The 22,498-nt window shown below is 47.0% G+C and overlaps 1 protein-coding gene across 2 annotated transcripts in view; it reads left to right on the top strand.

Moving 5' to 3' along the window:
* CRMP1 (collapsin response mediator protein 1) overlaps nucleotides 1-21,064 on the top strand; it is a 111,820-nt gene extending 90,756 nt beyond the window's left edge. For both annotated transcript variants that reach the window (XM_073574502.1, XM_073574503.1), the window contains exons 10-14: nucleotides 1,876-2,017; nucleotides 3,646-3,816; nucleotides 9,944-10,123; nucleotides 12,557-12,722; nucleotides 20,157-21,064. In XM_073574502.1, the coding sequence (XP_073430603.1) occupies nucleotides 1,876-2,017; nucleotides 3,646-3,816; nucleotides 9,944-10,123; nucleotides 12,557-12,722; nucleotides 20,157-20,248 (751 nt within the window). In that variant the 3' untranslated portion in view covers nucleotides 20,249-21,064. The remainder of the gene's footprint in view (nucleotides 1-1,875; nucleotides 2,018-3,645; nucleotides 3,817-9,943; nucleotides 10,124-12,556; nucleotides 12,723-20,156) is intronic.
* The last annotated feature ends 1,434 nt before the right edge of the window (nucleotides 21,065-22,498 follow it).

Here is a 22,498-nt window from a genome sequence, read left to right as displayed (position 1 = left end):
CTTGATGTTTCTTTGTCCGTGGTGCGCAAGATAATCAAGAAGTTTTTTACAACCCATGGCACTGAAGCTAATCTGCCTGGACATGGACAGCAGAGAAAAATTGATGATAGTTTGCAATGCAGTATAGTCCAGCTTGTGGATAAGCAGCAACAATCAAGTTCCAAAGAAATCCAAGCTGTCCTACAGGCTCAGGGCACATCAGTGTCAACACTAACTATCCAGTGACATTTCATTGAAGTGATGAAACGTTATGGCAGGAGACCGAGGAGGACCCCACTGCTGACACAGAGACCTAAGTAAGCTAAACTGTAGTATGCCAAAATGTGCGTGAGTCAAAATCCTTCTGGGAAAGCATCTTGTGGACAGATGAGACCAAGATAGAAGTTTTTGGTAAAGCACATCATTCTACTGTTTACTGAAAATGGAATGAGGCCTACAAATAAAATAACTCAGTTCCTACAGTCAAATATGGTGGCGGTTCAAAGATGTTTTCGGGTTGTTTTGCTGCCTCTGACAATGGGTGCCTTGACTGTGTGCAAGGCGTCATTAAATCTGAAGATTACCAAAGGATTTTGGGGCGCAATGTAGTGCCCAGTGCCAGAAAGCTGGATTCGTGTACTAGTTCGTGGGTCTTCCAGCCGGACAATGACCCTAAAAAAACTTTAAAAAACACCCAGAAATGGATGGAACAAAGCGCTGGAGAGTTCTGAAGTGGCCAACAATGAGTTCGCATCTAAATGCCATTAAACACCTGTGGAGAGACCTTAAAATTGCTGTTGGGAGAAGGCGCCTTCAGGTATCAGACACCTGGAGCAGTTTACATAAGAAGAGTGGTCCAAAATTCCAGCTGAGAGGTGTAAGAAGCTTGTTGATGGATTTAGGAAGCGATTGATTGCAGTTATTTGTTCCAAAGGGTGTGTAACCAAATATTAAAGGGATAGTCCCATCCCCAAGATATTATCCCAATATGTATTAGGTGACACTCCATATAGTAACACTAGTTTCTAGTGATCTGGGATGATTTAGCGAATCCTGCTTTGAGCAGGGGGTTGGACCAGATGGCCCAGGAGGTCCCTTCCAACTCTATGATTCTATGATCATAACCATAGATCACGGGTGCCAACAATTTCGGCCATGACTGTAGAAACTTAGGCCTTATAGGGAAGCTATCTTCAGAATATTATCTTGTTTTAATCAGTTTTTTTGTGCTAAATTTGTTTTTTATTTTGTTTTTAATTATAATCATATAGCAATCTGTATGAAAAATGATAAAAGAAAAATCTTACAATTTCTCCCCTGGCCACTGGGGCTTTTTCAGACTTTACCTTTCGGTTGTTTCAGGATACACATTAGTCATTGAAGCATCTAAAGAGAATGTATGAATGCCTTTGTGAAGGGTGAGGAGTGTGATTGGTGGATCCTGTGTTACCAGCCATGTATAGAGATGTTACCTGTAAATGTAATCTGTCTCTGATGATAAGGAGCCTGCTGAAAACTCTTCCTGAAAGAACAGAAACCAGTATCTAAAGTAACCCCTGTAGCCAGTGTCAAAATTGCAAGATTTTTATTCTTCAAATGAAGATTGTGATATGAAAAACCCACACTTTCCCTTTTAATACATGTAACACAAAAACCTGATTTAAGCAATAGATAATAGGGAGCTGTTATATATACTGAAATTACCCATAAACTAGTTCACAGTACACTCTTAAGCTCCCCCTAGTGGTGGCTGCTGGTACTAATGTTTACTTATCCATTTATCCTTTTCACATTTTTCTAATCAAATTTTTATTTCATGTTCTTACGAGAAATTCTCTATATTGTGATTTTTTTTTATTTGCATACATTGATCTAACATGAAAAGCTCTTTTCCAGCGGAGATCTGCAGGTGACCGGAAGTGGTCACTGTTCCTACAGCACTGCCCAGAAAGCCATAGGAAAAGATAACTTCACTCTTATTCCTGAGGGGGTGAATGGAATTGAAGAAAGGATGACGATTGTTTGGGACAAGGCTGTGGTGAGAATCTACTCCATATTTAGGGCTGTGTGCAGTCCATGTGGCTGTATATGGCTCCCTGGAAGGAGGGTGGATAGCCCAGGTTGGACCCATTCCCTCGGATATTGGGTGGGAACTTCTGCTTGACTCCTGTCTCCACGGACCCCCTCAATATTAGAAAACAGGAGTTTGGGGAATTATCCACAGAAAAGGTGAAATCTGCCTATTTTATGTGGTTATGGGCATGATAAAATCAACTATTATCAGAAGGAGACCCCATTTCAATCTTGACATAGTGCCCCCTACGTAAATCCTTCAAGTTTAGCACATAATGTTTACAGTCATTTTTTTGTGTCCTTTTGTCACACGACACAAATCTTTGCCAAAGGTCTCTCGAGCCCTCTCCACTGCTTTACCTCTAACACTTGGTCGTCCGGGTCTTATAAGTTTACACAAGGATCCTGTGTCCTTAAATTGTCGATACCGCATAGAATGCTCTGGTGACCAGGTGGGTCACTTTTATACTGTCTTCGGAACGTTCCCTGCACGGTAGCAATTGAATTACACTTCTCGTACTCTAAAACAAAACACTTTCTCTTGCATAGTCACCATTTTGGGATCTGATGCCACCTGGTGAATTACTCGCGAGTCACAAACTCTGAGAAGTGAACTCTCTATACGTTACTATTACAAACGAGTGAAATTTATATCTTTGCAGTAACAAGAATGCAAAACCCATGAATCTTTTATTATCACCCTGTATGATCCGTTCTGCACCAAACTGTACAGCGGCACAGTGCCGTCAGGCAGGCAACGTTCTCCTGGCAATCATCAAACGCAGATTCATTCATCAGAGGCCAGATAGAGAAATGTGGCGCTGTGGAAACGCTTGGCATTGTGCTTGGTGATGTGAGGCTGCATGCAGCCACTCGGCCATGAATCTCCCAACAGGGCCACAATGTTTGTGCTGATGTTAATTCCAGAGGAGATGGTGTGCACCTGGGGCGAGGGGTCGGATATTATACACCGGGGGGCGAGGGGCCACATGTTGTACTCCGGGGGGCGAGAAGCTGGATGTTATACACCAGGGGGTGAGGGTCCAGCTGTTATACACTGCGTACAAGGGGCTGGATGTTATACTCTGGGGACAAGAGGCCAGATGTTATACTCCAAGGGCGATGGGCCAGCTGTTATACACTGAGCACAAGAGGACAGATGTTATACGCTGAGGATGAGGAGACGGATGTTATACATCGGGGCGAGGCATCTGGTGTTTTACACTGTTGATTAAGGACTTACATTGGGGGGGGTGAGATGTTATACATGGGAGGAGTGGTGGTGGCGAGGGGCCAGATGTTATACTCTGAGGACGAGGGGCCGGATGTTATACATTGGGGGGTGAGATATTATACACGAGTGAGGAGGATGAGGGGCAAGATGTTATACACCGGAGTCAAGGAGCCTAAATGAGAAACCTGAATTCAGCGGGTAAGATGTGTGTCCCAGTACTTTTCTGTATATGTGCACCACTGGCTCTACACCAGTAAGGCACGTCTGAGGATATCGCGGCTCCTTACATGTCACTAGTTTTTCTTGGTCATATTATTGTAATGATCCTTTAGTAACGACATTACTGCTTTTTATCACAGGCCAACGGTAAAATGGACGAGAACCAGTTTGTCGCAGTCACAAGTACAAATGCTGCTAAAATATTCAACCTCTATCCAAGGAAAGGGAGAATCGCAGTCGGCTCCGATGCTGACGTGGTTATTTGGGATCCTGACAAGATGAAAACTATTTCAGCAAAAAGTCACAAATCTGTAAGTCTAAGGTCATGTGGTGGTGACTACAGTGGGTACAGAGGGTGCTGTCCTACCAGACCCTGGGCCTTATGGAGGGCCAACGTCTTCTCTGTTGGAGAAATGGGGCCCTCAGTGTTATATGTGATAATGATCATAGTTGATGGGTTCAATGCTATACTTTTTTTCTTTATCGCCTTATTGGGGGACACAGAATACCATGGGTGTATGCTGCTGCTGCTAGGAGGCTGACACTATGCAAAACAAGAAAATTAGCTCCTCCCCGGCAGTATACACCCACCGACAGGCACCAAGCACCCCAGTTTGTGCTTAGTGTCTGTAGGAGGCGGACCGGGATCTCCCCAGATCCGCATTTAATCCTTTCTTTTCAGGTTTTAGTTGTGTTTTTTAATGATTTCCCCTTTTTCAGATACAGCATCAGGAAACGGGATGTGAGTTCATCCTGCTTTTCCTATTAATGCGGCTGAGCGAGCAGTGTGGTGTCACCCACATCGCAACTCTCAGGACCGCAGGCAGGACCTTCCCCTATCACCCTCGGGTGCTATGGGCTTATAACGGTGGCCGGTCCTAGCCGAGTACCCTCCTCACCCCTCTCCCGGGACAGGGCTGAGAGGAAGACGGCGGTCGCCAGCGGTGACGTTTCCCCTACCATGGCCGTCTTCTGCACCATACGGACATAGTGCGGGTACTGAGGATCGTTTCTCCCAGCGGCCTGCTGGCTATCGTGGGCCCCTGCGGTCATCCTCCTCAAGGACGTCAGGTAAGCGGATCCAGATGTCCCCTCCAGCCCCGCTCTCAAATATGGCCCCTAGCCCTGCAGCGTTACAGCCAGTATTGCGCTGTATTAAAATAACCACGCTATCAGGATCAGTACCTTTTTGAATTTCCCGCCAGTTTTCCTTCTCCAAGCGCTGTTAGACGCGCTTTTCATCGGGGGGTTCAGCGGTGGCCGCCACAGGCAGCATCCTACCCAGTGGCTGCCCTGTCCCTGTGACTTTCCTATCCCTGTGGCCTCCCGGTCTCTGTGGGTCCTGTCCCTGTGGTTTCTTTGCTCCGGGCGCGCCGTCGCTCATGAGGGCAGAGGGAGCACTTTCACTTTCGTTTTCAAAAAAAAAGTTAAGGAAGCTTCTCCCCTCTCCCTGCGCGCGCTTTCTTCGCGCTCTTTTACAGCATATCACAGGGCTGCTTTCACTTCAGCCCTGTCAGTGGGACATTTACCGCGCCCTCCTCGGTCCTCTCCCAATCAGGGCTTGGCGATTAAGCCCCGCCCATCGCTAGCGTCTCTTCCTGCCTCTCTCTTCACAAGTTTTCTTTCTGGGGGACACAACGCTGGTTTTTCTGCACCTGAACCTCGGTAGGCTCGGCGCTGCTTCAGCTGACGCTAGAATTAGCTCCCATCCGTAGTTCCACATCAGGCAGGGTTACTACCCCTTTGACATATGCCCAATCCTGCAGGGGCTCTCTGCTCTAGGACCCACTGTTATTCACTACGCCTGCGCGCGGCGTAAAAAGAAGTGGGTATCAGGTCAGTCGTCTCCCTTCTGTCCGCCCTGCAGCCCTTCCTCCATGTCTGCCCCTCAGGAGGACTCCGAGCCCCGGGTTGAGAGCACCCCACCCCCTGAGTAGGTCGTGGCGGTCTCAGTCGGTCTCTGATCTCACGAAAGTGTCTCAATCTCTGGTCCAGGTCTTAGAGCGGTTACCCCAGCTATCTGCAGCCACCTGTGCGCCGACCTCCTCTCACGGTGAGTCGCCAGCACCTGACCGCGACCCTCAGACGGACGAGCCGGGTAGGGGCTCTAGGAAGCTGGTCCTGTCTGGCTCTTCTTCCAGTTCGCAGGGTCCCTCCGCTTCTCCCAGGCTACGCTCTTTGTCTCCATCCTCAACAGACGATCCTAGGTCAGACGATGATTCCCAATCTGCATCTGACTCAGAAGCGGACAACATAGCTAGAACTCGGGATATGGTAGATAGTCTCATATCGGCTATATTCCAAACTCTCAAGATAAAGGAGGATAAGGCACCCCCTCAGGAATGCCCTGTTTCCTTTAAGAAAGCGAGGCCTCCATCTCGAACCTTTCCTAATCACAAAGAGTTCGACACTTCCTTAGCCAATCACTGGCAACATCCTGAGAAACGTTTTTCAGGCCGCAAGTACTCAGATGTACTATATCCCTTCGATGCAGATCTAGTCATGAAATGAACCAAAGCTCCCGACGTAGATCCACCAGTTTCTCGGATTTCCTCTAAGACGGTTCTTTCCCTTCCGGACGGAGCTTCTCTTAAAGATCCAACAGATAGGCAAATAGAGTTGTTGGCTAAGTCAATTTTTGAGGCATCCGACTCTCCCCTCTGTCCTATCTTCGCCTCCGCTTGGGTGGCGAAGGTCATTTCAGCTTGGGCATAGATTCTGCGCAAACGCATTTCAGCAGCAGCCCCTCAGGACGAGCTGGCGGATTTAGCAGGCCAATTTAGTCATGCGGGCAAATACCTTTTGGCTGCCTCCTTGGACGCGGCTGGGTGCGTAGCAAGAGCTAACAGCAACATAATAGCCATACTTTTCTTTGGTTGAAGTCGTGGAATGCGAATCTCGGATGCCACTGGTGGAAAGAGCATTTCCCTTCCCCAGTCCCGCCCTAAGAGGTTCTTTAACAGGAAGGCTTCTCGGCCATTTAGGTCCTTTCGCCCCTCCTCTCCCGCAGAAGGTTCATCCCAGCAGTACCGGCATCCTGCTTCCAGAGACCGGAGAAAGCCTTCTTATAAGCCAGCTCCCCGCTGGAGATCCAGAGGTCAGCCCTCCAGGTCCTCAGGCTCCCGATCCGGCAGATTTTCATCTAAGTGACGGGTCACCCCCACCTGGAAATCTTTCCAGGGTGGGAGGCAGACTTTCCTCTTTCAAAGACGCATGGTTATCCATTATCGACGACGCTTGGGTCAGGGAAATCATCACATCCGGATACAAAATCGAGTTTTCTTCTCCCCCAGTCGCTTCTTTCTGTCTCGATCCCCAAGACAGCGATCACAGATTCCAGGGTTCCTTCAGGCCGTCTCCTCCCTCCTTTCCGCAGGGGTCATCGTTCCCGTTCCTGCAAACGAACGGTTTTTAGGGTTCTACTCGAATCTCTTCGTAGTCCCGAAAAAGGACGGCTCTCTTCGTCCAATTTTGGACCTCAAGTTGCTCAATAGCCACGTGAAGATCCGGAGAGTTTCTCTGTTCTGTGGAAATACAGGATGGCTACCTCCACATCCCCATTTCTCTGCGGCATCAGAGATACCTCTGCTTTGCGATTCAGGACAATCACTATCAGTTCACGGCCCTCCCCTCTGGACTAGCCTCCGCTCCCCGTGTCTTTACGAAGGTGATGGCAACAGTCACGGCCATCCTTCGATCCAGAGGGATTCTTATCATCCCTTTCCTGGACGATCTCCTGATCAAGGGTTCGTCCCGCCAAGACTGTCTTCACAGTCTTCAGATAACCCTGGATGCCCTCAGCCGCCTCGGATGGATAGTCAACGAGGAGAAGTCCATCCTGCGCCCTACCCAACGTCTGACCTTTTTGGGCATGGAGTTCGACACGAACCTAGCCCGGGTGTTTCTACCGAGGGACAAGTTTTCAACCCTTTCCAAAAGGATCCAGCCTCTACAACGCTCGAGGATCAAGTCCCTTCGGTCCTGCATGAGGGTCCTGGGGAAGATGATAGCTTCCATGGAAGCAGTGCCCTTCGCACAATTCCACTCTCGCCCTCTCCAACTGTTCCTCCTGTCAGTCTGGGACAGACCTCGTTTTCTCTGGACCGCCCCATTCTTCTTCCGCTCAGGGTCAGACAATCGCTGACTTAGTGGACATTGCCGGCGTCAGTTCTCCGTGGAAGGTCTTTTCTTCCGCCTCGGTGGCAGGTCTTCACCACCGATGCCAGTCTCCTAGGATGGGGGGCGGTTTACCATCAGAAAACGGCCCAAGGGCGCTGGAACGCCTAGGAGACTCTCCTGCCCATCAACCTTCTGGAGATCAGGGCAATCCTCCTTGCTCTCCTTCGTTGGCAGCATCTCCTCGTAGGCAAACCAGTCCGCATTCAGTCAGACAACGCCACGGCTGTGGCGTACAAAAACCACCAGGGCGGTACTCACAGCAGGCAGGTGATGTCAGAAGTAGCAAGGATCCTGCGCTGGGCAGGGCGTCACGTTCCGGCGATCTCCGCTGTTCACATTCCAGGGGTGGAAAATTGGGCAGCCGACTTCTTGAGTCGCCAAGGTCTAGCGTCAGGCGAATGGTCCCTTCATCCCACAGTCTTCAGTCAAATATGCCAGCGTTGGGGCAGCCCGGACGTCGATCTCATGGCATCTTGGATGAACAACAAAGTTCCTCACTTTGTAGCCAGGACCAGGAATCCTCTAGCCGTCGGTTGCGACGCCCTAGTAATTCCGTTGTCCCAGTTCCAGCTGCCTTACCTTTTCCTTCCCTTGCCCTCATTCCTAGAGTGGTCAAAAAAGATAGTCAGAGGGCATTCCAGTCATCCTAGTGGCTCCAGACTGGCTGAGACGCCCTTGGTACGTGGAGTTGGTGAACATGCTCGTGGACGTCCCACGAAGGCTTCTAGACCGTACAGATCTTCTCTCGCTAGGCCCTCGTTACCACCAGCATTCTCAGTCTCTGAGTGTAATGGCATGGCCGTTGAGGATGCAATTCCGAAGGATTCAGGGTTTTCCAGCCGGGTCATTCAGACCATGATCAAGGCTCGGAAGCCAGCTTCCTCCCGCATTTGCCATAGGTACTGGAAGGCCTTTTTCCGTTAGAGCGATAACAAGGTTCTTCCACTGTCATTCTCCATTCCATCCATTCTTCTTTTCCTCCAATCTGGTTTGGATGCGGGCCTATCCCTCAGTACTCTCAAAGGCCAGGTGTCTGCCCTAGCAATCCTCTTCCAGAAGGATCTAGCTTCCTTACGCAAGTGAAGGCTTTTCTCCAAGGAGTCGCCCATGTGGCTCCTCCTCATCATTCTCCGATAGATCCATGGGATCTCAATCTTGTTCTTGGCGCCCTCCAGTAGGCACCATTCGAATCAATCCAGGACATCCCTCTGTCTTTCATGGCAGGTGTCTTTTCTAATCGCCATTACTTCCATCAGGAGAGTTTATGAGCTGGCGGCCTTATCCTGTCGTTCTCCGTACCTTATCCTCCACCAAGATAAGGTTGTTCTCAGGCCAGTTCCTTCCTTCCTTCCAAAGGTGGTATCTTCCTTTCACATTAACGAAGATATCGTCCTTCCATCGTTTTGTCCTACGCCTGCTCTTCCTCTGGTAAAGTCACTCCACAAACTGGACGTAGTGAGAGCCTTGCGTGTTTACCTTGCCAGGACCGCTTCTCATTTCTGAGGGTTGCTGGAAGGGTTTTCCGGCCTCCAAATCCACAATTGCTCGCTGGATTCGGTCTACCATCCTGGAAGCCTATCGACTTCAGGAGAAACGGCCCCCTCCGGGAGTGAAAGCCCACTCCACCCGGGCTGTTCGGGCTTCTTGGGCTGTGCGACACCAGGCTTCGTCCTCACAACTTTGCAGGGCCGCGACCTGGTCGTCTTTGCACACCTTTGCGAGGTTCTACAGGGTTCATACCCAGGCCTCGTCTGATGCAGCTCTTGGTAGGAAGGTTCTGCAGGCGGCGGTCGCGCACCGGCCGACCTAAGCCCTTCCTTCTGTCGTTCCTTTTATTGCTGTTCCCACCCTCGGGACTGCTTTGGAACGTCCCATGGTATTCTGTGTCCCCCAATAAGGCAATAAAGAAAGAGGGATTTTGGGTTCTTACCGTAAAATCTCTTTCTTGGAGCCTTCATTGGGGGACACAGCACCCTCCCTGTTTAAGTTGTACCGTGCTGGGTCTTCGAGGCCCTTGTTGGGTTGGTACATATGTTCATTGTTTTTGGTTGCTTCTCCTACTGCTTTTTCACCAACTGAGGTGCTTGGTGCCTGTCGGTGGGTGTATACTGCCGGGGAGGAGCTAATTTTCTTGTTTTGCATAGTGTCAGCCTCCTAGCAGCAGCAGCATACACCCATGGTATTCTGTGTCCCCCAATGAAGGCTCCAAGAAAGAGATTTTACGGTAAGAACCCAAAATCCCTCTATTTTCACCAACAGGCGGTAGAATACAACATCTTTGAAGGAATGGAGTGCCACGGGGCCCCGCTCATCGTTATCAGCCAGGGAAAGATTGTGTTTGAAGATGGGAACCTACATGTCAACCAAGGAATGGGACGGTTTATTCCCCGAAAACCATTCCCAGAATATATTTATCAGCGCGTCAAGACAAGGAACAAGGTATGTCCACCAGATTCATCATGGCTCCTTGGCTCTGAATCTGAACCTTTATCTATGAGGACGGTATTCATTTATAGAGTAGATGTAATCGCTTTTGTACCAAACTTCTGCTGCTTTCAGTCCCCAGATCCTGGACCGCTATTCACACCGGTGTAATAGCACAAGAGCATCAGTCTTCCCTCCTGATGTGGAACACCACCTCTGGGTTGTTTTTTTTACTTAAAAACATGGATTTGGGTCTAAAAAATAATTTTTTAAATTGAATATTATTAAATATTTTGCACCATTTTGCTTTTACAGGCTCTTTGTTCCCCCTTCACATTCAACTTTGAAGCAATCATATGTCAGCTGAAAGGAGCACAGGATAAAAACACATTAAAAGAGTTACAAATGCTCCCATTGGACCGTTAGAAAGAGCTCAATGACAGATTCTCAGTTACAGTCATATGTTAAAGTTTGGGCACCCCTATTAATGTTAACCTTTTTTCTTTATAACAATTTTGGTTTTTGCAACAGCTATTTCAGTTTCATATATCTAATAACTGATGGACTCAGTTATATTTCTGGATTCAAATGAGCAATCTGCATTTAAACAAAATTTGACCGGTGCAGAAGTATGGGCACCCTTATCATTTTCTTGATTTGAACACTCCTAACTACTTTTTACTGACTTCCTGAAGCACTAAATTGGATTTGTAACCTCATTGAGCTTTGAACTTCATAGCCAGGTGTATCAAATCATGAGAAAAGGTATTTAAGGTGGCCACTTGCAAGTAGTTCTCCTATTTGATTCTCCTATGAAGAGTGGCATCATGGGCTCCTCAAAACAACTCTCAAATGATCTGAAAACAAAGATTATTCAACATAGCTTTTCAGGGGAAGGATACAAAAAGTTGTCTCAGAGATTTAACCTGTCAGTTTCCACTGTGAGGAACATAGTAAGGAAATGGAAGAACACAGGTACAGTTCTTGTTAAGCCCAGAAGTGGCAGGCCAAGAAAAATATCAGAAAGGCAGAGAAGAATGGTGAGAACAGTCAAGGACAATCCACAGACCACCTCCAAAGGCCTGCAGCATCATCTTGCTGCAGATGGTGTCACTGTGCATCGGTCAACAATACAGCGCACTTTGCACAAGGAGAAGCTGTATGGGAGAGTGATGCGAAAGAAGCCATTTCTGCAAGCACGCCACACAGCCGCCTGAGGTATGCAAAAGCACATTTGGACAAGCCAGTTACATTTTGGAAGAAGGTCCTGTGGACTGATGAAACAAAGATTGAGTTGTTTGGTCATACAAAAAGGCGTTATGCATGGAGGCTAAAAAACACAGCATTCTAAGAATAACACTTGCTACCCACAGTAAAATTTGGTGGAGGTTCCATCATGCTTTGAGGCTGTGTGGCCAATGCCGGCACCAGGAATCTTGTTAAAGTTGAGGGTCGCATGGATTCCACTCAGTATCAGCAGATTCTTGACAATAATGTGCAAGAATCAGTGACGAAGTTGAAGTTACGCAGGGGCTTGATATTTCAGCAAGACAATGATCCAAAACACCGCTCCAAATCTACTCAGGCATTCATGCAGAGGAACAATTACAATGTTCTGGAATGGCCATCCCAGTCCCCAGACCTGAATATCATTGAACATCTGTGGGATGATTTGAAGCGGGCTGTCCATGCTCGGCGACCATCAAACTTAACTGAACTGGAATTGTTTTGTAAACAGGAATGGTCACAAATACCTTCATCCAGGATCCAGGAACTCATTAATAGCTACAGGAAGCGACTAGAGGCTGTTATTTTTGCAAAAGGAGGATCTACGAAATATTAATGTCACTTTTATGTTGAGGTGCCCATACTTTTGCACCGGTCAAATTTTGTTTAAATGCAGATTGCACATTTTCTGTTAGTACAATAAACCTCATTTGAATCCAGAAATATAACTGAGTTCATCAGTTATTAGATATATGAAACTGAAATAGCTGTTGCAAAATTCAAAATTGTTATAAAGAAAAAAGGTTAACATTAATAGGGGTGCCCAAACTTTAACATATGACTGTAACTCATTCTCCGGACAGCAATAGACAGTGAGGCTATATAGGCTGTAGAAGGAATGCCCAAAGGTGTACAACCCCTTTAATAGTGATTAATTTATGTCTTTCAATTACTATATGTAATTAGCTGTTGACATTTGAATACTGTATGATGATACTGATCTAGGCCTGGTATGGCACAACTACTTGGCAGCAAGAACATATATTTGCAATGGATTGCTTTTTATAGCGTTTTTATGTATGCAGCTGTATGGCAGTATTATTTATCATCGTATTTCCATACAGTTGACATCAGAACATATCAGATAGGGGGACAACAATACTGAACCAGAAGGGAGGCGTTTATTAATTATTAATTTATTAATTAGCGAATATGTTATAGGTGAGCGGATTGCAAGCCGTGTCCCGCGGGATGTATGATGGACCAGTGTATGAAGTCCCAGCCAATCCAAAGTATATAACTCCTGCCCCTTCAGCTAAATCATCCCCCTCCAAACCCCAGCCTCCACCAATCAGGAATCTTCATCAATCAAACTTCAGTTTATCAGGTAAAACGATTCACATAATTATGAATTTGTGGGGGTTTTTTGTACGGTAATTATTTTTATACAGTATATGTCCCCATCCTGTTATATATGTCGCAATCCAGATATACATGGCCACCATCCCGATCTTGGTATATATGGCCTCCATCTCCAACCTGGTATACATGGCCCCTCCATCCTGGTATACATGGTCCTCCATCATGGTGCACACATAAAAATATAAATTATTCTACTCACCTTTCTTCCTCTCCCTCGCAGCGCTGCATCCTGTGCTGATGTAAGCAGCTGATTTCAGCGTGTATGCAGCGCATGGCGTCACTGCCACGTGCCCCCACATGCCGAGGTCAGCCGCCGGGATATCTCTGCCCCCCACGTCTGGAATTATGGGCATGTTTAGCAGTGAATATTCATTCTCTTTAATAGCGGGCACACTATTAGCCGCATACGCCTGCAGCAGCTGGGCAATCACATGTGCCCGCTATTAAAGAAGATAAATATTCACTGATCTCCACTTCCAAAGTCCCTCCCACCTCTTGACACTGACTGCAAAGCATAGAGGTAGGCCTGATTATGTGCATGGGGAGCAGTTAATGTTCATTTTCATTAACAGAACGGGCACACATGTTAGGTTCAGCAGCCGGCTCCTGCCTCCTATGACCCGCTGGTCCACTGTTGCCACACCCCTTATCCACAGCCACATTATAAGGTACATCCGGAGTATAAGGGCTCATACTCACTTGTGAGAGACTCGCACGAGATCGCCGGCACTCGGACTGGAGCGTGCGGCTACATATATTTCTACATGTAAGTGAGTATGAGCCCTTAGACACATCCCCCCACTTTCACCCAAAATTTTGGAGGAAAAAAGTGCGTTTTATAGTCCGAAAAATATGGTTTATCTGTCTCCAAATGCTTTCCATGCAGCTTATACTAGGACGGGCTACATACTGCTAGATAGAAATTGCATTAGATAAAGCATACTTTTTTGCTAAATAAAGGTTTTTAGAAAAATGTTGAATATTTAAAAATATTTGATTCGTTTTATCGTATTTCTCAGAGAACCTCTTTAAAGAGGACCTTTCACACAAGTTTAAGAATGTTAAACTGCCCACATCATGGAATAATGGCTGCAGAGCTGGAAAAAAAACACGTTTTTTTATTTTTTAATTTTTCTATTTCATTTGTGGAGATGTTAGCTTGTAAAGTTTAGGTTATAATTTTATAGAAGCGCAACTGTTACTAGACATTCTTATGTGGAGTAGTGTGCTTCCTTTCCTTTATGACTTAGATCAATTATAAGGAGGAGGTGTCATGCAGGGTTAAAAACGAACACACCCACAGATTGTCAGAAGAACATGCCTCTTCCTGTGAGATGTAATGATAGACAGCCCTGCTCTCAGCCTTGATTTCTGCAACTTCTGTGTAGAGCAGAACTGCCTGTCATTACCGACACTTCCATATTGCCTCTCATGGTAGTCAGTGTGGGGGGAGAGGGAGAACAACTGAGTGTGATTACAACTGTCTCTGCAGCTCTCCTCTTACAGTGTTGTCAGCTCAGCTATATTCCCCCTCTCTCAACACTAACTGCTGTAGCTGAAAAGTACAAGAAGTGATTGCAATCATTCTCAGCTTTGCTCTATACTACATAATAGCTGCACAAAGAAGGGCTGTCTATCATTACATCTCACAGGAGAAAGCATGTTCATCTGACCTTTTGGAGGTGTGGTGTATTCTTTTTCCCCAGACATGACACCTCCTGCATATGATTGGTCAGCCTCATGCAGAGAACAAAGTACACGCCCCCACTGACAAATCTTTGGTAACGCCCAGTTGGGATCATCCTAAATTACAACCTAAAGTACTATCTATAGTGTCACCCTTGAGCAGAACAAACGTCCCTGATACATGCTCACATGCTGCTGCCTTCTGCACTGTGAAAAGTCAGAAAATGATGACTTTCCCTGAAATATTAAATTGCCAAACACCCAATTTTTCTGGATTACCATGATAGCAGGACTAAACTCAAATCCTGTTATCAAGTCAAATGGTCTGAGAGAAATAAAGGTGATATAGTTTGGCCACGTCAGCGCCAACACTACAGTGGTCTCAGGGGTGGGATTCAAATTTTTAACAACAGGTTCTGTGTTTATGTGTAAGAAAACCACATCCATTTAAGCCACACACATTTTTAAGCCACGCCCATTTTTAATACACGCCCATTTTTAAGCCACACACATTTACACACACCTTTTCCTCAAACATACAAGTAGGGGCGCAGTCAAACAGTTGAAAAAAAATAAATTGGAATGAGATCAGAACAGTGCACATTCTGGCCAGCGGCTCTCCTGACCCGAGTGTAACAGCTGCATATATTTCTATGCAGCTGTCTCACTTGACTGACCGGCTGGCCAGGCTGTGCACTACATTCTGATATTAACAGTTCCCATCAAACACCAAATCACTTATATAACCAGCAGCTTTTGTTCTGGCCAAAATAATTTTTAAGCTGATACTACGACACGGGAGACTCTTTCGGCCGAGCCCTACTCTACTCTAAACTATTAAAAATAAATATAGATTTATGTATTTTTCTTTAAGGGAATGAGTCACATACATTTATATTTTTTTTAAACATCCATTAATACCACATACAAGGGACAAATATCGTCACAACATGACCAGACCACATATTACCACCACATAGTCAACGAATAATACCACATACAAGGAACAAATACCGCCGCCCCATGGCCAGACCACATATTACCACCACATAGTCACAGAATAATACCACATACAAGGAACAAATAACGCAGCACCATGGCCAGACCACATATAACCACCACATAGTGACCTATAAATACATACAAGGAACAAATAGCGTCACACCATGACCAGACCATATATTACCACCAGATAGTGACTGAATACTACAATACTGATCATTAATGAAAAACAATACAGGAACTCTGTATTTACTGTCAGTGTACAGGTAACACACTGACTCACCAGTGACGTCTCTAGTTGAAGTCCTTCATCTTTGCTTTTCTTTTTCATCCAGCACAGACCACCATCACTTCTTCCAGCCAGGACTCGTCTCTGCATGAAATAACACAGTTACCTAGAGCACGGCTTCCAGAGCACATTCCCCACTTTTTCCCTTTCTTCTACTCTACACATCTGAATACAGACGTGCACCCACCATTAATACATAATTGGTTATTATGCAACCCACCATTCCAAATATAAACTATAATTCACCACTGTGCACCCACTAACTATAAATGCCACTTTCCCCATTTAATATATAAATTAGCACATGTACTCTTTCCCCCAATTCATTACCAGGCACTTCAACCTCAACGCCCCCCCCACTATGTATCTCCCGCTCTAACCCTAACCCAAATTCATTATATTTACATGCCCCTCCCACCTCAATTCATTATCTTGTCTTTCTCTCCCACCCTCTATTCATTATCAACTGTTCTACCCCACATTCAATATATCATTTACTCCCCCACCCTCAAAATTCTTTATTTGTTCTCTAGATAGATCATTTGCTCTCCACACCCCCATCTTCAATTCATAATTTGTTCTCCTCACCCCCTCACCTTGAATTAAATTGCTGTGCCCCGTCACTCACACTGAATTCATCATTTGCAGTCCCCCGTCCTCTCCCCCACATCATCATTTGCAGTCCCCCCACTTTAATTTGAAGTCCCCTTACTTCATCCGTTGCAGTCCCCTCTCACCCCTCATTTAATCTGCAGTGCCCCTTCATCATTTGAATCCCCCTATCCCCCTTCCATTTCATCATGTGCAGTCCCCCTTACCCACCCCACTTCATCATGTGCAGTCTCCCTTACCCCCCACTTCATCATGTGCAGCCCCACTCCCCCCACCATCATGTGCAGTCACTCTTACCCCCACATCATGTGCAGTCCCCCTTACCCCCCAATTCATCCTGTGCAGTCCCCCTTACCCCCCACTTCATCCTGTGCAGTCCCCCTTACCCACCACTTCATCCTGTGCAGTCCCCCTTACCCCCCCAATTCATCCTGTGCAGTCCCCCTTACCCCCCCCTTCATCCTGTGCAGTCCCCCTTACCCACCACTTCATCATGTGCAGTCCCCCTTCATCATGTGCAATCCCCCTTACCCCCCATCATCAAGTGCAGCCGCACTCCATCATGTACAGCCCCACTCCATCATGTACAGCCCCACTCCCCCTTCAACATGTGCAGCCCCACTCCATCATGTACAGTCCCACTCCCCCATCATCATGTGCAGCCCCACTCCATCATGTACAGCCCCACTCCCCCTTCATCATGTGCAGCCCCACTCCATCATGTACAGCCCCACTCCCCCTTCATCATGTGCAGCCCCACTCCATCATGTACAGCCCCACTCCCCCATCATCATGTGCAGCCCCACTCCATCATGTACAGCCCCACTCCCCCTTCATCATGTGCAGCCCCACTAACCCAACGCCATCATGTACAGCCCCACTCCCTCCACTTTATCATGTACAGCCCCACTCCATCATGTACAGCCCTACTTTCCCCACTACATCATGTACAGCCCTACTTTCCCCACTCCATCATGAACATCCCCCCTCCCCCTTCATCATGTGCAGCCCCACTCCCCCCACTCCATCATGTACAGCCCCACTACATGTACAGCCTCACTCCCCCCATTCCATCATGTGCAGCCCCACTCACCCCCCTCCACCATGTACAGCCCCCGCACCCCCCTCCATCAAGTACAGCCCCATTCACCCCCTCCATCATGTGCAGCCCCCATTCACCCCCCTCCATCATGTGCAGCCCCATTCACCCCCCTCCATCATGTGCAGCCCCATTCACCCCCCTCCATCATATGCAGCCCCATTCACCCCCCATCATCATATGCAGCCCCATTCACCCCCTCCATCATCTGCAGCCTCATTCACCCCCCTCCATCATGTGCAGCCCTATTCACCCCCCTCCATTATATGCAGCCCCATTCACCCCCCTCCATCATGTGCTGCCTCCTCACCCCCTCCATCATATGCAGCCCCATTCACCCCCCATCATCATATGCAGCCCCATTCACCCCCCTCCATCATATGCAGCCCCATTCACCCCCCTCCATCATATGCAGCCCCATTCACCCCCCATCATCATATGCAGCCCAATTCACCCCCCTCCATCATATGCAGCCCCATTCACCCCCCTCCATCATATGCAGCCCCATTCACCCCCCTCCATCATGTGCAGCCCCATTCACCCCCTCCATCATATGCAGCCCCATTCACCCCCCTCCATCATATGCAGCCCCATTCACCCCCCTCCATCATGTGCTGCCCCATTCACCCCCCTCCATCATCTGCAACCTCATTCACCCTCCTCCATCATGTGCAGCCCTATTCACCCCCCTCCATCATATGCAGCCCCATTCACCCCCCTCCATCATGTGCTGCCCCCTCACCCCCCTCCATCATATGCAGCCCTATTCACCCCCCTCCATCATGTGCAGCCCCATTCACCCCCCTCCATCATATGCAGCCCCATTCACCCCCTCCATCATGTGCAGCCCCATTCACCCCCCTCCATCATATGCAGCCCCATTCACCCGCCTCCATCATGTGCTGCCCCATTCACCCCCTCCATCATATGCAGCCCCATTCACCCCCCTCCATCATGTGCAGCCCCATTCACCCCCCTCCATCATATGCAGCCCCATTCACCCCCCTCCATCATGTGCAGCCCCATTCACCCCCCTCCATCATATGCAGCCCCATTCACCCCCCTCCATCATGTGCTGCCCCATTCACCCCCTCCATCATATGCAGCCCCATTCACCCCCTCCATCATGTGCTGCCCCATTCACCCCCCTCCATCATGTGCTGCCCCATTCACCCCCCTCCATCATATGCAGCCTCATTCACCCCCCTCCATCATGTGCTGCCCCATTCACCCCCTCCATCATATGCAGCCTCATTCACCCCCTCCATCATGTGCAACCCCATTCACCCCCCTCCATCATATGCAGCCCCATTCACCCCCCTCCATCATATGCAGCCTCATTCACCCCCCTCCATCATGTGCTGCCCCATTCACCCCCTCCATCATATGCAGCCTCATTCACCCCCTCCATCATGTGCAACCCCATTCACCCCCCTCCATCATATGCAGCCCCATTCACCCCCCTCCATCATGTGCAGCCCCATTCTCCCCCCTCCATCATGTGCTGCCCCCTCACCCACTGAATTTATTTAAAAAAAACAAACTCACAACCGCTTCTTAGCAGCTCCTCTCTGCAGCCAGCGTCCAGGTACATGGCGTCTGCGCCATGACGTCATCGCGCAGGCCCGACACCTGACGCGGAAGAAGAGGGAGCGGGAGCTGTGCAGCTGTCAGCTGTGTGACGGCCGTGCACAGCTCCCTGCCTGATACACTGTGACACGGGCGTCTGTGTCTGCTGCCGGCCGCGTCACAGAACAGAGGGCACAGCCGCACACAGTTCCGGATCGCGGCTGTGAATCTCCCCGGTTCGGGGAACCGGCTGCTTTTTTTACCAAACCGGGGAGAACCGGCTGAATCCCACCCCTGAGTGGTCTCCACTATCCATGATTAAAGACGAACTAATAGATTCAATAAATCAAATTACTTACAATTTTTTTTTGGAAATTTTTTTTATTTGTCGTAATCCAAATTTTTAATGATTCTTTATGTGCAAATTCCAGCAAAATGGAGTCAGCCACCATTTTCCTAGTTTCTGAGTATTTTGAAGGGGTAAATAGAAATCTCATACTGACCTATCCTCGTACATCTCTCTACTTTTCCATGTTCCGAAAAGTCCTCTGATTGGCTCCTCTGTCTTCTATATTCTCTCTTCTTCTCCTTCCTGGCCTGTTCTTCACTAGGGCCCACACTATCACATGACATCAATGTGTGTCGCTCACCACTTTGACAGCATGTGACCTAGTGAAGAAAGGGAGTGCTGGAGCTCTAGAAAGAGAAGAAGATAGAAGACAGAGGAGCCGATCAGCGGACTGAAGAAAAGTCGAGAGGTATTAAGGGGGCCGAGGTAAGGAAATTTTTTTTTAAAACTCCTTCCTAGCTTATTTGAATCACTCCAAATGTATTCTATCAGTTTGCTTTTTTGACCAATTTTGCACTGGAGCGAGAGTACCGCCTCCCGCCTCTTACCTTACTACTGTTTTTTTATTTTTTGATTAATAAACCTACTGCTATGTCATCTTAGCAGCATGACCCACATGAGACAGGCTGACTAATCCGAAGAAGAGCCACCGGTAAGAGGCGGCTCTTCTGCTTCAGTGCTGCGGCCACAGACCACTATCATCTCTGATGGAATAAAACATGTAAATACTGTAGATTAGTACCAACTCTGTAATAATAAAAATATGTCTTTATTATTCCTTTGAACGCACCAGGTGCACAGATTGACGATAGTAACCCTCGTCGCACAGGACACCGCATCGTTGCCCCGCCAGGAGGTCGCTCAAACATCACAAGCCTCGGCTGAATATATTCGAAATGGAGAAAATTGATACTCACCAGAACGTTATTCAATTCTATGTCAGTGTTATTGAGCCCACAATGTTTTTGCTACTAATGAAAAATAATAATAATAATAATAATAATAATAATAATAAAATGTTAAAAAAATGGTCTGTTTTGTATAGGAAAAAGATGGTCATAGTGTGGTGAAGTGCTCGGAAATGACTCGCCTCACCTTAAAGCATGGAACACACCCATCACTGTATTAGACTAGAGACATTGGCTTTTGTCTTGTAGCTATCTGGTTGTTACTTTCCACCATTTAGTTGTATGTTGTGCATGGTTTTGCATTATTTATTTTGAAGCTGTAGCCTGTGAGTTTAATACATGCCAACCGTCATCTAGACACAATGCCAAGAATGACTTTGCCACCGATGAAATGTGAACAATTTTATGTATGCGGTAGATAACTTTATGTATGTTTATATGTTTAACTTATTTTTTAGTCTTTTTATTGTAACCATAACACAGCAGGAGATATCATCCATGTAAAAAAAATACTGACTAACTGTACAGTTCTGTATGTTTAACCACTGGGAATATTCGCACATACAGCTTTGTTTAAGCCATGCAAACACAATGACCCCGTTTTGCTTGGGATTTTGATACTGTCAGTCTAATGTAGCTGCCTAATTTTTACAGTTTTGTACAAAGGTTTTTTTTTTTCTGTTTGTATTTCACATTGCATTTTTACTTAACAGTTGCGTATGATGTTCTAGATGTGATTCTATTACAGAATTCGAAGCGTATGAAATAAATAATGAGGAACATTGCAAATGGATCGCACTTTTCCAGTTGTCTTTTTGGTAGAGGAGTCGGAAACTGTTGCACAGCTGAGTTAGTCATGCAGTATAGCAATGTAGTTTAATATACACTGCTCAAAAAAATAAAGGGAACACTTAAACAACAGAATATAACTCCAAGTAAATCAGTCTTCTGTGAAATCAAACTGTCCACTTAGGAAGCAACACTGATTGACAATCAATTTCACATGCTATTGTGGAAATGGAATAGACAACAGATGGAAATTATTGGCAATTATTAAGACTCCCTCAATAAAGGAGTGGTTCTGCAGGTGGGGACCACAGACCACATCTCAGTACCAATGCTTTCTGGCTGATGTTGTGGTCACTTTTGAATGTTGGTTGTGCTTTCTCACTCGTGGTAGCATGAGACGGACTTTACAACCCACACAAGTGGCTCAGCTAGTACAGTTCATCCAGGATGTCACATCAATGCGAGCTGTGGCAAGAAGGTTTTCTGTGTCTCTCCAGAGGCTGGAGGCGCTACCAGGAGACGTGGAAGGGGCTGTAGGAGGGCAACAACCCAGCAGCAGGACCGCTATCTCAGCCTTTGTGCAAGGAGGAATAGGAGGAGTACTGCCAGAGCCGTGCAAAATGACCTCCAGCAGGCCCCAAATGTTCATGTGTCTGCACAAAAGGTTAGAAATCGACTCCATGAGGATGGTCTGAGTGCCCGACATCCACAGATTGGGGGTTGTTAAAAAAGGCAGGCACATATTAACCCCTTCATGACCTATGACATATATTTCTACATCATATGTTGTGTCACTGACTTTGATATGAGCTCCAACACTGAGCACATATCTTTCCCCACACATGACGTGATTTAGCCAGCTGTCATATGCCTTTCACAGCCATGGATGGATCAAATCTCCACCCACAGCTGTTCACTAGCTGAATCCAGCTGTCAATCTCTCAAAGCGGGATTTAAAACAAGCCGGCTAGAGGCACATTATAAATCCCTTCCATCGGCGCCCCTGTCATGCGATGGGGGGCTGCTATGGGTTGTCCTTACATCCAGGGTCTGCTGAAGACCCCTAAGCTGATCATTCCAATACTCATGGTCGGGTTCATAGAAGATCGTGATTTGTGAAGCCCTGATATGCATAGTACAAGAGATCAGATGATCGCAGCTTCAAGTCGCCTAAGTAAACTAGTAAAAACAATAAAAAGAGAAACAAGTTTTACAAAAATGGAAAAAACCTCTCAAGTTCAAATCAGCTCCCTTTTGCCCCACTGAAAAATAATAACAATATAAAGAAATCAATCGGATAGGAAAACAGCGTTTTGGAAAAAAAAACACCAGAATTATGTTTTTGTCCGCCGCAACATTGTAATAAAATGCAATAAGAGGCAATCAAAAGATCTACCCCAAAAAGGTATCAATAAAAACGCCGCTCAGAGCACAAAAA

Source organism: Dendrobates tinctorius, unplaced genomic scaffold, assembly GCF_039654945.1.
Source record: "Dendrobates tinctorius isolate UK_male_01 unplaced genomic scaffold, ASM3965494v1 ptg000039l, whole genome shotgun sequence".
NCBI classification, from domain to species: domain Eukaryota; kingdom Metazoa; phylum Chordata; class Amphibia; order Anura; family Dendrobatidae; genus Dendrobates; species Dendrobates tinctorius.
The sequence above is the reverse complement of the archived record's forward strand: the minus strand, read 5'-3'. Positions and strand labels throughout refer to the sequence as shown.